Raw genomic sequence first — 13,967 nt, forward strand, 5'->3', positions numbered from 1 at the left:
AAGGTTTTGTGTAGCGATGAGTCTTGGTCAAGGAATTAGCAGCATTTCAGTGAGCCAGCAATTCATATATATGTTAGAGAAGCTCTGAGGCAGTCTATTCCCTAACATCTATGAAAACAAAATACATATTCCCCTCCCATCCATCACTTTCAGAAAATAAGAGTGGAGCGATCTTAATTTTTAACCCAAATTAAGGACTTGCAGTTCCTGTTAGAGCTAATAGGTTCTCCACTTTTCCCGATTATACGTTTAAAAATAAAACCCTCAAATCTCTCACCTAAGCAGCATTAATCATGCTAGATCTTAACCATCAATCTTCAATTGGCTTTTATTAACTATAATGTAAATAAAAAAGAATGAGATGTTTTAAAACTGCTGTTACAGACCATGAGCTACAGATATCTACTTTCCCCATCTCCTCTTTGACCTCAGGGAGTATTATTGCTGAATATCACAAGGTAGGATATGACTTGCTAACAATATTTGTCCATATTTTATATCAAGCATCTGTTAGTATTCAAATATTTCATTTGAAAGTATCCCAAACTTCTTGCTGGTCAGATCCCAGACATATTTCACACACATGGATTAACTGAAGAAAATCATTAAGAAGGCATACCTCCAAAACACGACTAAGTATAATGATGTACAAAATGCCAAAATTTGCTTATCATCTTATTTCAGACTTTACTCACATGCCAGCCTGCATGTGGATTTCTGATTTTTTTTTTTCAATTTCTGTATCTTCAGAAGGTATGCAGAGAAGGCCACTGCATAATCCAGTGTTTTTTATAGCAAAGATTAGATGTTGGAAGCTATTTTTAGCAAACTAATTGTAACAATTTCACTAAGAACATAAGCCGCAGATGTCTCCTAAGGTAAAATGCAGGATGATAGAATAGCTTGTAAAACGAAAGGCTACTGACTACAGAAAAATAGCAGATCCAAATTACATGAAATTATGCAATTTTGCCCAACGCTCCCTCTAGTGGCTTCACCCACAGAAATGAGCGTCAAGTCCCCTACACACAAAATCCTCCAGCCTAATGACAAAACGTCCCCTTAATAGGATTAAGTACCTTCTCATCAGATAAGTAGAACATGGCAAAATCCTTGACACTCCGGCAATTAGATCAGAACACAGCCCGACCCATTCCTGACGCAGAGAGCAATTTTGCAGAGGAGGTGTTTCAGTATTAATGGTAAATATGTTGGGTTTTCTTTTACTTTTCTTTGGTAACGAGTTTGTATTTCTTTGCAAAGTTAATTGGTCTTTCACTAGAGATGTAAAGGTACAATATGTAAATAACTATAGCAGTAAATACAGGCTATAAATAAATCCAGGCTCTTAATTCACATATGCAGCTGATAACTGCATCTCCAACAAGGCTATGCTGGCTATAAGAAGGCACTCAAATACTGTGTTCACTTAATCAGATGAGAACTATAAAGTGCAGTTGCATGGTTTCTGAAAAATCAGCTTTTCTCTTCTGAGTGCTCTTGGGAGGGAAATAAAGCAAATGGCATTTTTTTCCCTCTTATTTTGTAAGAATTTCTTTCAAATGCTGATGTGCTTGTTTACAAAACCGATCGAATTGCCAATTTATTGGAACACCTATTATTGTGTCTGCTGTTTTAAGTACTACCCTGAATTACAATGAAAGGAATTGCATGTTTGGAGACAAGAAAGCGAAGAACATTCTAGAAATCTCCCTTTTAAAATTTGGCAATAATGTTTAGCATGGATGCATTTATAATATGAACTAAGAACATAGTAGGATATAAGTAGCTACTGTGTTTCACAAGGTAGAAAAGACAGACAAACTATATAATAAGCTTCCAGTTTTATGTATATATGTGTGTATATATATATATGTCCTGATTCTGTTACACCACCGTGCAAATTCAGTGGAATTAATTTAGCCTGAACAGATAACTGCAAATGAGGTCAGGCTTCTTACTCACGTGTTTTCATTAACAGTAGCATTTAAGTGCATATTAAAGATCTCAGGAACCGCAGTTAGTATCAAAACTAATAGGGCTTGTATAATACTTACTAAACATTACACCTAGGCATCTGAGCACCATGAAGATGCTTACATTTAACTGCACCATCCTGCTTCTTTAACAGAAACAACATGAAGTCCTCTTGGTTATTTATAATGTACGTGCTATGGCTGAAGGGTCATCAGTGTGCACCGACAAGGCAGGAGGAAATGAATCTCCGGGAAAACCTGAAGCGTACGTATGTTTTTGCTCCCAGGGGTGTGCTAGAAGCCCCTCAGCCCAGGTCTCCAGTCTCCTGGTGCATTTTGACTTCCATACTCGCTGGCATCAAGAGGATTTGCTTTCATGTATGGAGCTTAGAAACCACCATATAGCTGACTACATGCAGCCACACATGCACAATGGAGAGATAAGAACAACTGAGATGAGAAAGTAAAGGGATCAGCAGATAAGTATCCCCTTGCAAAAAAATTATTTACAGCTTTTTCATAAGTTCTTTGGTCCCTCATAGATCATTAGGATATAAACTGAACCCAAAATTCAGTCCAACAGATTTTGAATTATTTTATTTGTTTAAATAATCTTTGAAAATGTTTATTCTACAAGTATATGCTTTGCTGGAAAAGATGGCTATTACAAATAATTGAAATTAAATAATTTAGAAAAAAATAGCTATTCTGCAGATACTTTTAAGCATGGTTTTATTTTGTGGACAGGAATCCCAAGAGAATCAGCCATGAAATATTCCTTTGTGTCAGTCTACATGAATAATATTGCTGTAAGAATAACAACAACAACAACAACAACAAAGTTTGGGGAGGGGAAGAAGGATGTAAAGGAAGAAATGACTGACTTGTGTTTTTGGAAGTCTCAGAGTGATGTGTTCTTTACTTTTTATAGTTCCAGTGATACTCAGGTTATTTCTGCAAAGGCAACAAATACAGATAAAGGATAGGTAATCATGCAGAGCTTCAAGGTACAACTTGTGGGCCAACCTGGGCTGTCATCAAAACACAAAATACCAAAACTATGGTCATTACTTCACAGGAAGTCTGGAGAATGTATTTTTAGGAAAGTGTGTTGAAGGCACCTGTAATCCTCATTTTCAAAACATAAAGGGAAGTTGTCACAGCGTGGTTTCAGATCAAAGATAAATATATAAGTTACGTCATTAGGAAAAATATAAATAATCCTTGGAGATACCAAAAACTCAGGATGAGGTCCCAAGCAACCTGCTCTAGTTGACCCTGCTTTGAGCAGGAGGCTTGGACTCAACTATTCAGAGATTCAGTGATCAGAAGTAGGATAGCTAGGTATATACCTTGAATTCCACACAGTTGATCACTAGCAAAGGCTGTGGGCCAGATTCTTATCTGATGAAAATTATCTCAGTCTTCACTAACCCAAGACTTTGGCTGTACAACCGTAAGAAAAGATACAGCTGTTTCATTCTTCTTCGTCGTCAGTGCATGACAGTTTCTGCTAGTGTTAAAGTCTGATTAAGTCACTGTGTAATTTGACTTTTTCTAGTATTGTCTGAGGTTGGAGAGAAGTATGTAGATGAAGAAGTAAAGAAAGCTTTGATTGGTATTAAGCAGATGAAAATTATGATGGAAAAAAATGAAGATAAGCACATAGATCTGATGAAGACCTTGAAGAAGAGCAGTGAAGAAAAACAGGTAATTAAAGTGCATCTGTTGTTCTTTTTTTTGTCTGTGTTTTTGTTAAGTTGTTGATATTTTAAATCAAAGATGAGACAGATTGTACATGTATTTAGCCTTCCTCCTGGAAGTGGTATGGCATGCCATTGTGCTTAGCCCAATCAGTAAACCAGAAGGGATCCCTTGGTGTCTCCCCTTTTCTGAGAAGAATGTAAACCACATTGTATGTACACTCTGAGCAGCATATGTCTCTTTATGTGGTCACATAGCAAAGCCAGGACCAATAGGAAATTTTTGCTTCTGTTCCTTTCTCTCACTAGTGGAAGAAAACTCTCATGGAACCTCTATCCAGGTTCTCACTGCCTGTTTCCTGGAGCTGGCCCAACAGACATCCTTTCTTAGGCTATGAGTAACCTGGATGTTCACATTTCAGAAGAATTTAAAACATTAGTTTATATTTGCCGATTTCTTAAGAAAGAGCTTGCCTGCTGGCAGGGCCCTGGCAGACTGAGGCTTCACCCCTGCGTGAAGCTTTCAGACTGCGCTGGAATAAGGAAGAGCACCGCCTGCCTCACTGGTGCCTCTTCCAGATTACGTGCTTCTTTAAAAAGCTAGAGGTGAAAAGTTTCCATATTTCCTTAGAAATACAGCTTTCTAACCAAGTGACATCTTGTTAATTTTTCCTTGTGGCTGAATGCCTAAGCTATTTCTAAAATGAAAATAAAAGAGAGAGCACTGGAGAAAATACAGCTGAGTTACCACAAGTTAGCAAGTTACCTTCTCTCAGCCCATTCTAGATGTAAGGTAAAACATGTCATCTGACACCACCTTCCTTGAGATTTGAGTTCTTACATTTTATTCTGCAATTGGGAGGTAACCAGCAGCAGCCTCGGCACAGTCAAGCTGATGGTGACCATCATGTAGAAATAGAGAAGTTCTTTCTGCAGTAAAAGGAGACATTAAATGCTGTATGCAGACTCAAACATTACTTTGGAGAGACAATTAGAGTCTTTTAACATCCAGAAGTCAGAGCTGCTGCAACAGCAATGTGTTGAATAAAGTATGGAACTTACTGCTCATTTCTCAAAATCTCCTGCTTCACTGAATTCAGACCAAGGCAACTGCAAGCAACTGTCTAAAGGTGTTTCATGCAGGAGCTCCAGCATCTCTGCCTCACATGTCTTTATACACCTCAGGATGCAAGATGTTTACCAGCTTGCTTTGCAAACTCCAGACTTTCAGAAAAATATCAAAGCCACAAATTATAATAGAGAAAGTACAGGGGATCAGGAGAATTTCCAGTGTCCTAGCACAATGCCTACACTTAGAGCCATGTGCTCAGATCATCCTGAGAAACAGAGATTACTGTATATTTTTTAAAAAATACAAAGATCCTAGCTATTGCTTTTGGTGAACTTGAAAGAAAATTCCTTCTTGGCCCAACATCTGGTAGTTAATTTAAACTATTCATATCAGCAAGTCAAAAAGTACCTGACAGCTTTCTAACATCTTTAGGAACACCAGTACACTCCCATTCTCTACGCTGTTGTTAGTTCTTACTGGATGATTTCATTTACACAGAACTCACATCCACAGCAAGAGTTCATAAAATAGTGAATAAATATATAAGAAAGATCAGAAAATAATTAGGCTATGAATACCACAGTTACTGTCTCTACTAAGCACATTCTGACAGAAGCTTTTGTGAGCCTTTTCCCTATTAAAACACTGCCAGAAAAAATTAAAAGTGACCACTTAAAAAGGTTTCTGTCATACTTAGGAACAACCTGGAACACTGTTTGGAAACCTAAACTGTTAACATTTCTTGTACTTGCAGAAAGAAATTCATGATGTACAATCTGCCTGTCTTTCCACTGCCAAGCCTATTCTAAAATGCTGCTTCTGATCTGCTCAGCTCTGTGCTCTACCTGATGAAGAATGATGCAGTAAATAGAAGCAGCATTGTAAAATGCATCTTATTTCCCTTCAGTATAAAAGGAATGCCTCACACTTCCAGAAGAGCAGGCTTTTGATTAGTACAATCCCAGCTAGGGCGAATGCTATAGTTTTACATATTTCTGCACTGAGAAAGAATTTATGTATGACAAGGACCTAGCCTCATGAAAGAACAGAGCAAAGCAACAAAAAGGCTATTTGTGGAACAGATGAATGCTGCAGATACAATATGGAGAAAAAATATCTGAGTTGAGCACATGACCCTGTGAGAGGTTGAATGCATCTTGCACAGAAAGATGTGTGATTTTTTTCATAACCTCAAAGATCCAGGTAGACTTTAGAGATCTGTCTGGTTTTGTAGGCTCTGCCCTCTGAGAGAACGTCATTAGAAAACCCTATAGGAAAAAAGTTTTTCAGTTCCCTCCATATGTGACTGCAGCCAAGAAGATAACCTACCCTAATGGTTAGGAATTAGCAAAAAAATGAGCCATAGATACCCAAAATGAGCAATCAACACTGGTATAAGCATTTCATATATTAATCTGAAAATTTCCCTCAGCTGAATCTTTTTTCTTACTTAGCAAGCCTTGCGACTTATGGATGAAGTAAAGGAAAGATTAGAAGAAGAAGAAAGACAATGTCAAGTATCCTTGAAAAATTCATGGGATGAATGTGAATCTTGTTTAGAAAGCAACTGCATGAGATTTTATACAACTTGCAAACGTGGTTTGTCAACATTTAGAAGAAAGGTAGGAAGAAATTTTGTATCTGGGAAATGCTCCTGAATTCACCTAACAGTGTTAGAAACAGCACATCTTATATTCTGAATACCAGCTCTGCCAGTTGTATCAGGTTACTAAAATTAATTTGATTTGGAGGGTGTGGAAATGTGCAGTTACATGACAGAGATTACATGCAGTTAGATTCATTGAACGCTGAGCCAAAATGAGTTGCACCCTGGCGTGACTCCATCAACATTGATTATTCTCCTGACTCCAGCGGAATCACTCCAGATACACAGTGTTTTCTCTCACAGTAAAATTTGCATTAAGATGTTCAATAACTGTTTGTGAAAAATACCACATAGATTCTTATGGTCCCTTTGAAAATAGGAGAGTTGAAAGTGTAGATATAGTCAGTAAAATTTCATGGGGAAAAAAAAAATCACCTACTTATGCAACATCATTCTTTCCCATGCTTATTTTGATATATTCTTTAAGTAACAAAATAGCTTTAAAATGCTTAACTGTTTAACAGAGGAGACTGTCAGCAAAGGAGATTCCCTAATTCTACCAGAAAGAAAATATGCTTTCCTGGCTGGTACATTATTATTACAAGATTTAACAAAATTGTAATAACTTTTTTTATTTGAGCATATGCTTTAAGTACAGCTTAAAAACCAAAACTGCCCAATTACTGCTACTGAAATTCTAGCCAGATTACCTAGCTTTCACATCCCTAGGCACTGAAAAATATGATAACTTAAAAATGAAACATGGTGTGTGTCAGAAGTTACAAGCTTTAGAGCAAAGGTGTTTAACATTTGTGCATATTCTTAAAATTACTCAGGTATAAATGTGGAAGATATTAAGACTATTGGCTTTTGAAGTTTGACTATTGGATATCTCAAGTGCACCTCTTGGACTTTGAGAAGTCTGTGGATGCCAGGTTGAAATAATGGCAGTAAAAGTTATATACTGCATTGACACTATCTCTAACCCTCTTGGTAACTTCCTCAGTGATCTATATGGGGTTTTTTTTAAGCATTTGAGGTGAGAAACATGTTGTGACATGAATCTTTTTTAAAAAAAGGGGACAAAGATGATAGCTGTGCCGGTGGCACAGAAGCAGCAGGGGCAGTACTGGCTTTGGCTGTCTCTGCAGTGCCATTCCCAATGCATCTTTCTTCTGAGCTGTGCTATTGATTAGGCCAAGAAGCTGATCTGAATTTAAAAAAATATGTATATGTATGTGGGTGTGTTTGGCAGAATGCTTCTTAAACCTTACCAGTTTTCTACGCCACGAAGTGTCCCTCCACAAAACACTGCATCTGCTCAGACAAAGGTAGAGCATTAACGTACAGAGCAGGGAAACAGTTGATGAGGCCAGGGACTGGGAACTCGGCAAAGCAAAGCCAGCACTCGGTCTCTTCCACCATCAAACCATGGACGTGGAGCCACTGCTTCAGTGATTGCAATGGGTTTCAGTTTGCACAAGGACATAAGGACTTGGCCATTGGTGAGAGAGGGCAGGTCACAGAGAGAACAATTGCCTCCTGTTCCCTACGTTGCACATAAGTACCACAGAAATGTTTCCAAGATAAAGTCCAGTTGTTGGAAGAAACCTAAACACCAATACTACCTTTGAGCCTCCACAGACTGAAGGCCAACTGGCAACACTTTTACTCCAGATCTCTTTTGGAGCTAATGATTTAGACTGGATGTACTTTCACTCTTTAGACTCTAGTGTCTTAAATTATTTTGGACAATATGCCGTGATTGCAGTTACTAAGAGTGTATTGTTTCTACGGGTATTTGAAATAAAAAAATTAGAGCTACTTTCCTGAGAGATGAAAAACTGATAACTCATCAGGCAGCTGACTTATCTCTTTCTTATACACAGGTTGAAAATTTTTTGAGGAAAATACCTCCACTCATTTTTACTTTTCATGAGGATCAAGGAAAAGACATCCACTTTAACGAAAAGCCTCAGAAAGAGGATACCCAGCTAGTAAAAATGGAAGATTTATTTAGCCAACTGTTATCTGACATGGGCTCAATATTTGACAGAAGTTTCATTTTTTTCAAGCAGATGCAAAAAGAATTTGACCAGTCTTTTCAGGCTTATTTCATGTCTGATCTGGACTTGAATGAGTCTCCCAGCATGGCAGCTTTACCTGAGGACACCACCAGAAACAACGGCTCACAGAAAGGCTGGGGTATACCTGGCTTTTTACAGATAGTTTTTGATTTCAGTAAGACGGTGTTTGAAGGTGTCAGTGAGGTCATTACTGAAGTATTTGATGAATATAGAAATAATAGAAGAGATGTGCCGGAACAAACCAAAGGCAAGTGTTAGAAAATAAAAATCGACTGTGCTGTCAATGACATCAGCCCCCTTGGGATTGCTAAACTATGGTTAATGATCCAGTTTGCGGTATGTTAGTGTGAGATTTGGTACAAAAGATCTAGAGGCTTTTTTTGGTTATACAGGCATGGGTCAAGGATAAGTTTACTGGTTAAATTAAAAGGTTAAAATCACCTAGAAATCTCAAAGAAATGTCACAGGGGGACTTAAAGGTCCTACACAGCCTGATTTTCATAGCAATCCTCAAAGCATTTTCAGGAGTTCCTCAGGAGCTTTTGAATTCATGACAGATGCAGGTTTTTATCAGGCTGGCTGACAGGTCTGATCTCAGCATTTGTCAGGATATGATTAGTATCATGTCATATTGACATGTCACCAATTCTAAAAAATTAGGGTAATTCTGTGAGATGTCAAGGCATATCCCTGCCCTTGCCCAATGACATTAAGCTCAAACAGACAGCTGCAAGGCCTGTTCCAGGCTTCTGCAGAAATGCAGGGTGCCAATCAAACACAAACCAGCCACTTGGTTTTCCAGCGATTAGAAAAATTCTGGCCATAATGGTGGTTTCAGGTGATAAATCTCAATGGAGGAAAAAAAACACAGTCAGCTTTCAGAATACAAATAAGTCCTATCCTTCCTATCTTACTAGTGCAAATAGAAAAATAAGCATAACACAAACACACCCTGGTGCCCATCTGTAAGGGCACTAAGCACATTCCATTACTTTGATGGGCACATGCCATAACCATTATATGGTCATCAAGAAATACAAAGTTCAGTGATTCTACAACAGCATTTTAAATTTTTCCTGTATCATGACCCATGTTACCCCAGAAATAAGCTTTGGTACTGTGCTTTCATCTAGCTGTACATGATTACAAAACACCTTGACTTTTAACGGTTAAAAAGATCTTGTCAGAACTCGCATGTTGTAGAAATAATGTGTAATAATATTAGCAATTGTTTGGCGATTAGTGGGGAATATTCTACTATGCCTTTATATGGGAGTATGCTACAGTGGCATGAATTAATTGAAAGAAAATATAATTTGTATCTTCTTCTGACTTCTACTTTTCAATGTTTTGTTTGTTTGTTTGTTTGTTTGTTTGTTTGTTTGTTTGTTGGGGGGGGGCGGGAGAGAGCGGAGCAGGAGGAAGGGATTTATGCCAGATAGATTTAGAGCAAGAAATTATATTATAACACACAGAGCAGGTAACAAACTTATACTTATCAAGACCCTAAGTCTAAAAATACTGTGACTTCATTTTAGATCCTGAGCGAAGTGGCATGTTCTCAAAAATTGTGTCAGAGCACCGGAGGCCTCTCTGCAGGGAGCTTGAGGAGAACTCCTCTGGATGCCCACAGTTTCACGTGAGATGTCAGAAATGTCAAGACAACCTTTTGCGTGGTAAATAGCTATTTTCCATTTCTTTTCTGTATGCATTGATCACTGGTTTGTAGACTTCGAGGCTGTCATTTTCTACTGTGCTGTTTCCATACCTTTGGAATTAACATTCAGTCACCGAGATTTTATTGTAACTACGGACACAAACACTATTCCTCGTTCCAGACTTCAGTTACCTTTCCCCACTATCTCCACAGAGTGTCAGTATAACTCAGTTGTTAACATGCTGCTGGAGGTCCAAAGAGAAGTTTTACACTCTGTGACAAAAATACCTATATATTTTGTCAGAGTTGCTATGCAAAAGAGTAGCAAGAGGCCAGGCAGTAATCGGCCCTGCCTGGGTGCAGAAGTGTTGAGCAGAAAGCAAGAAGCTGAAGACTTGCTTCTCCTGCAGACAACCAGAGGTAACATCAGGTAGCATTCAGCTTCTCACCAGGAAAGCAAGTGCTGAAGAGCCTGTAATTATTCTTTCTTGAACCATGTCAGCAAACTGGGCTGGTGTGAAGGACAAAAAGGGGAGTGCCTGTCAGTATGTAAAGGGATGGCAAAGCTCTGGCATGCATTCTCCACGGGCACCTGGAAAAAAATCAGACTGTGTCTGTCACCTAGAACTGCTCTCAGGACTTCTGCTGCAGCATAATACATCTCTATTTCCAGAATTATTTAGGTATTAACAGCCACAGAACATGCTTAAAACAAAATGTCTTCAGAGTATCTCCAGTGTAGCAAATATTAATGATTCAATTACATGTTTTGAAAGGAATATTGGACAACTTCCATCTCACTAAAAATATCTTTTTGTACCAATTTGTATCTGTGGTTACTGTACTATCATACTATCAGCCTAAGGGTGTCCCTTAACAGTCCTGTTTAACAGAGAATAAATTGAATTTGTCTGTGATTGTCATGGTGTGATGCCGGTCAGCAACTAAGCACCACACAGCCACTCGCTCACCCCTCCCTGCACCCCCACCCCAGTGGGAGAGGGGAGAGAATCAGAAGAGTAAAAGTGATAAAACTCACTGTTTGAGATGAAAACAGTTTAATAAGTAAAGCAAAAGCCACACACACAAGCAAAGCAACACAAGGAATTAATTCCCCACTTCCCACTGGCAGGTGGGTGTTCAGCCATCCCCAGGAAAGCTGGGCTCCATCACGTGTAACAGTGACTTGGGAAGACAAACGCCATCACTGTAAACATCCCTCCCTTCCTTCTTCTTCCCCCATCTTTACACGCTGAGCATGACATCATATGGTGTGGAATATCTCTTTGGTCAGTTGGGGTCCGTTGTCTCAGCTGTGTCCCCTCCCAACTTCTTGTGCATCCCCAGCCTGCTCACTGGTGGGCTGGGGTGAGAAGCAGAAAAGTGTGAGCACTGCTGAGCCATAATGAAAATGTTCCTGTATTATCAACACTGTTTCAGTACAAATCCAGAACATAGCCCCATACTAGCTACTGTGGAGAAAATTAACTCTAGCCCAGCCAAAACCAGCACCACGGTAATTTTTGTATAGGAATAATATAATATTCCGGTTTCAAGTCCCTATTTTAGTAAAGAAAAAAACAGCAATCTTTGGTTCTTAATTCATGGCAGATGATACTAGTCACATGTTAATGTCTAGATATTGTTAGATAAATATTAGGCCTTAACACTCAACAGGTATCCTAACATACATTACAGGCTTTCTTGCAATAACCTATATACTCAGGATGGATTGATAACACAATATGATAGTGAGATAATAAGGAGATCAAGAAGTTGCTATATGAAAAAACTACCAGTTCTTGTTTAGCATAACAGAAAATCTACTGCCACTATGTATTATATAAACCTTAAAGTACTTGGCAGGTCACTGTAATATCACATATAGGATAATTAATCCATTTAGTCATTTTGGGCCTAAACTAAATCTACCAAAATAAGTCAGCAAGAATTACCGGTGGGCTTTTTTAGCATTATTTAAACACCAACCCAAAACGTGCCCCCTCGTTAGACTTTTTTACAGTTTTCCATACTTCAGATAGAAAAGATGAAGTATGAGACATATTCTTTTCCTATAAGCTTCATGCTGGCTGTCTTTTCTAACAGATTGCCCAAACGTTCCCGAACTGCATATAAAGTTTGATGAAGCCTTTAAGCTGGTTAACCTCTCGGGGGAGCAGTATGAGCAGATTCTCCAGGTGGTTCAGCGTCACACAGAAGACACTTCCTACTTGTTGAACAAAATGAAAGAAAGATTTGGGTGGGTGTCTGAGTTATCCAATATGACCATCGGACCAGAAAACATTTTCAATATAGTCAAGGTAAGGGCTATCTACTGAAGGAAACTATTGCACAGTGCTGTCTTCAACCTACGCTTTGCTCATGCTTATGCTCTTGGGGATTGCAGATGTTTGTACATGTGTAATGTTTGGTTTTTACAACACGAAGTTCCTACTCATCTTGATTTTATGTGTGCTTGATAATCTGTCAATGAGATGGAACTCCAGAGATTAGAAACAATTTTCCTCTAAATCCTTTTAGTCTGATGGATGGCTGACAGGCTAACCTGAGTCACTGACTGATAAGAGTAAATTGTCACTGGCAGCTTTGACTGGCCTCAGATTCCCTTCCCAGATAAATTTCACTGTACCAGTCAGTAACACACCCTTATTAGATCACTGAATATACAGCTATATGTCTATGTCTGTACTTATATATCCTAGAGCTCAAAGAAGGTAAATGTTATGCAGGTTATTGCAGTGGAAGCTGCATATCTTTAATGGCATCTGTCAATATTACAATAAGTACATCATAATGAACTGTATTTCACACACAATAAGATATCCAAGGTAAATTCAATCTATTTTCCTGGGCAAGGGACAAATCCTGTTCTCCCTTCCAATTCAGAAATTCAAGGTACCACTATTACTACAAAAATTTATGCAAAATGATTGTGCAATCTACCAAAAAAACACAAAATCAGGAGCAAGGGGACAGGCAATATTTAAGAACCCTTTCCCAACTGAGTCTGCCCTTAGTTCTACAGAACTACATCTAGCTTAGAAAAACACACAGGAATGAATAACTTCAATCTCACAACCTGTATCTCAAAATTAGTGGGACGACTCACAAACAAGTTTTCATTAGGAGATCAGAAGCTCTTTATAGATATAAATATTAACATGCAGTTCTTTAATATGGTCTTGCAGTGCCATGTCAGCTCTTCCCACTACCTACAATAAACTTTGGCATAAATTCAGACACCCACTACTTTTTCAGAAGAAAGTAATTCAAAGAAAGTAGCCAAGTTTAAAATATTCTTCTATTTATTTTTTCCTTGTTAAAGGCATTAGGCACAGTAGGTATAAACAAAACTGAAAGTACGCAGTAGTCTGAAGTACTGATTTGTTCTCTTCTAGGTGTTACCTGGGGATCCCTCTGGTAAAAATGAAACCATGGTAGATGTGAATATTCTGACTTCACCTACTTTCACCATTAAAGTTCCTCCCAACTTAGACCCAAAGAGTGCTGAATTCATTGAATACATAGCTGGGAAAGCACTGCAACTATATAAGCAGAATTTTTAAGTAGTAAGTTCATTCTTTGTCCTTTCATAGAGAATGCAATTTTTTATAAGAGGTATTCAATAAACTTTAGTTGGAAGAGGATTCTGTCATGGTATATTCAAGACTGTCTCTTCAGAAATGACACATTGATTGAGAGACAAACACAAGCATTATGGAAAACAAAAACAAAGGCTCAATGTTCTGCCCTGTGAAACACAGATATGATGATATTAAAAGACTTATTTAACTGTGAAACCCTCAATCTTTAAGTAACATCTGGGATGAGGTAATGTGATGATA

General features: G+C 38.3%; 1 protein-coding gene across 1 annotated transcript; it reads left to right on the top strand.

Moving 5' to 3' along the window:
• Nucleotides 1-2,138: 2,138 nt before the first annotated feature.
• On the top strand, nt 2,139-13,688 carry CLUL1 (clusterin like 1; the record flags this gene model as incomplete). Its single annotated transcript, XM_082045542.1, has 7 exons — nt 2,139-2,241; nt 3,538-3,686; nt 6,206-6,373; nt 8,247-8,691; nt 9,983-10,120; nt 12,208-12,422; nt 13,521-13,688. 7 exons carry the CDS (start codon nt 2,139-2,141, stop codon nt 13,686-13,688), a joined length of 1,386 nt encoding a protein of 461 aa, XP_081901668.1.
• Between the last annotated feature and the right edge of the window lie 279 nt (nt 13,689-13,967).

This window comes from Streptopelia decaocto, assembly GCF_964273445.1.
Source record: "Streptopelia decaocto genome assembly, chromosome: 2".
NCBI classification, from domain to species: domain Eukaryota; kingdom Metazoa; phylum Chordata; class Aves; order Columbiformes; family Columbidae; genus Streptopelia; species Streptopelia decaocto.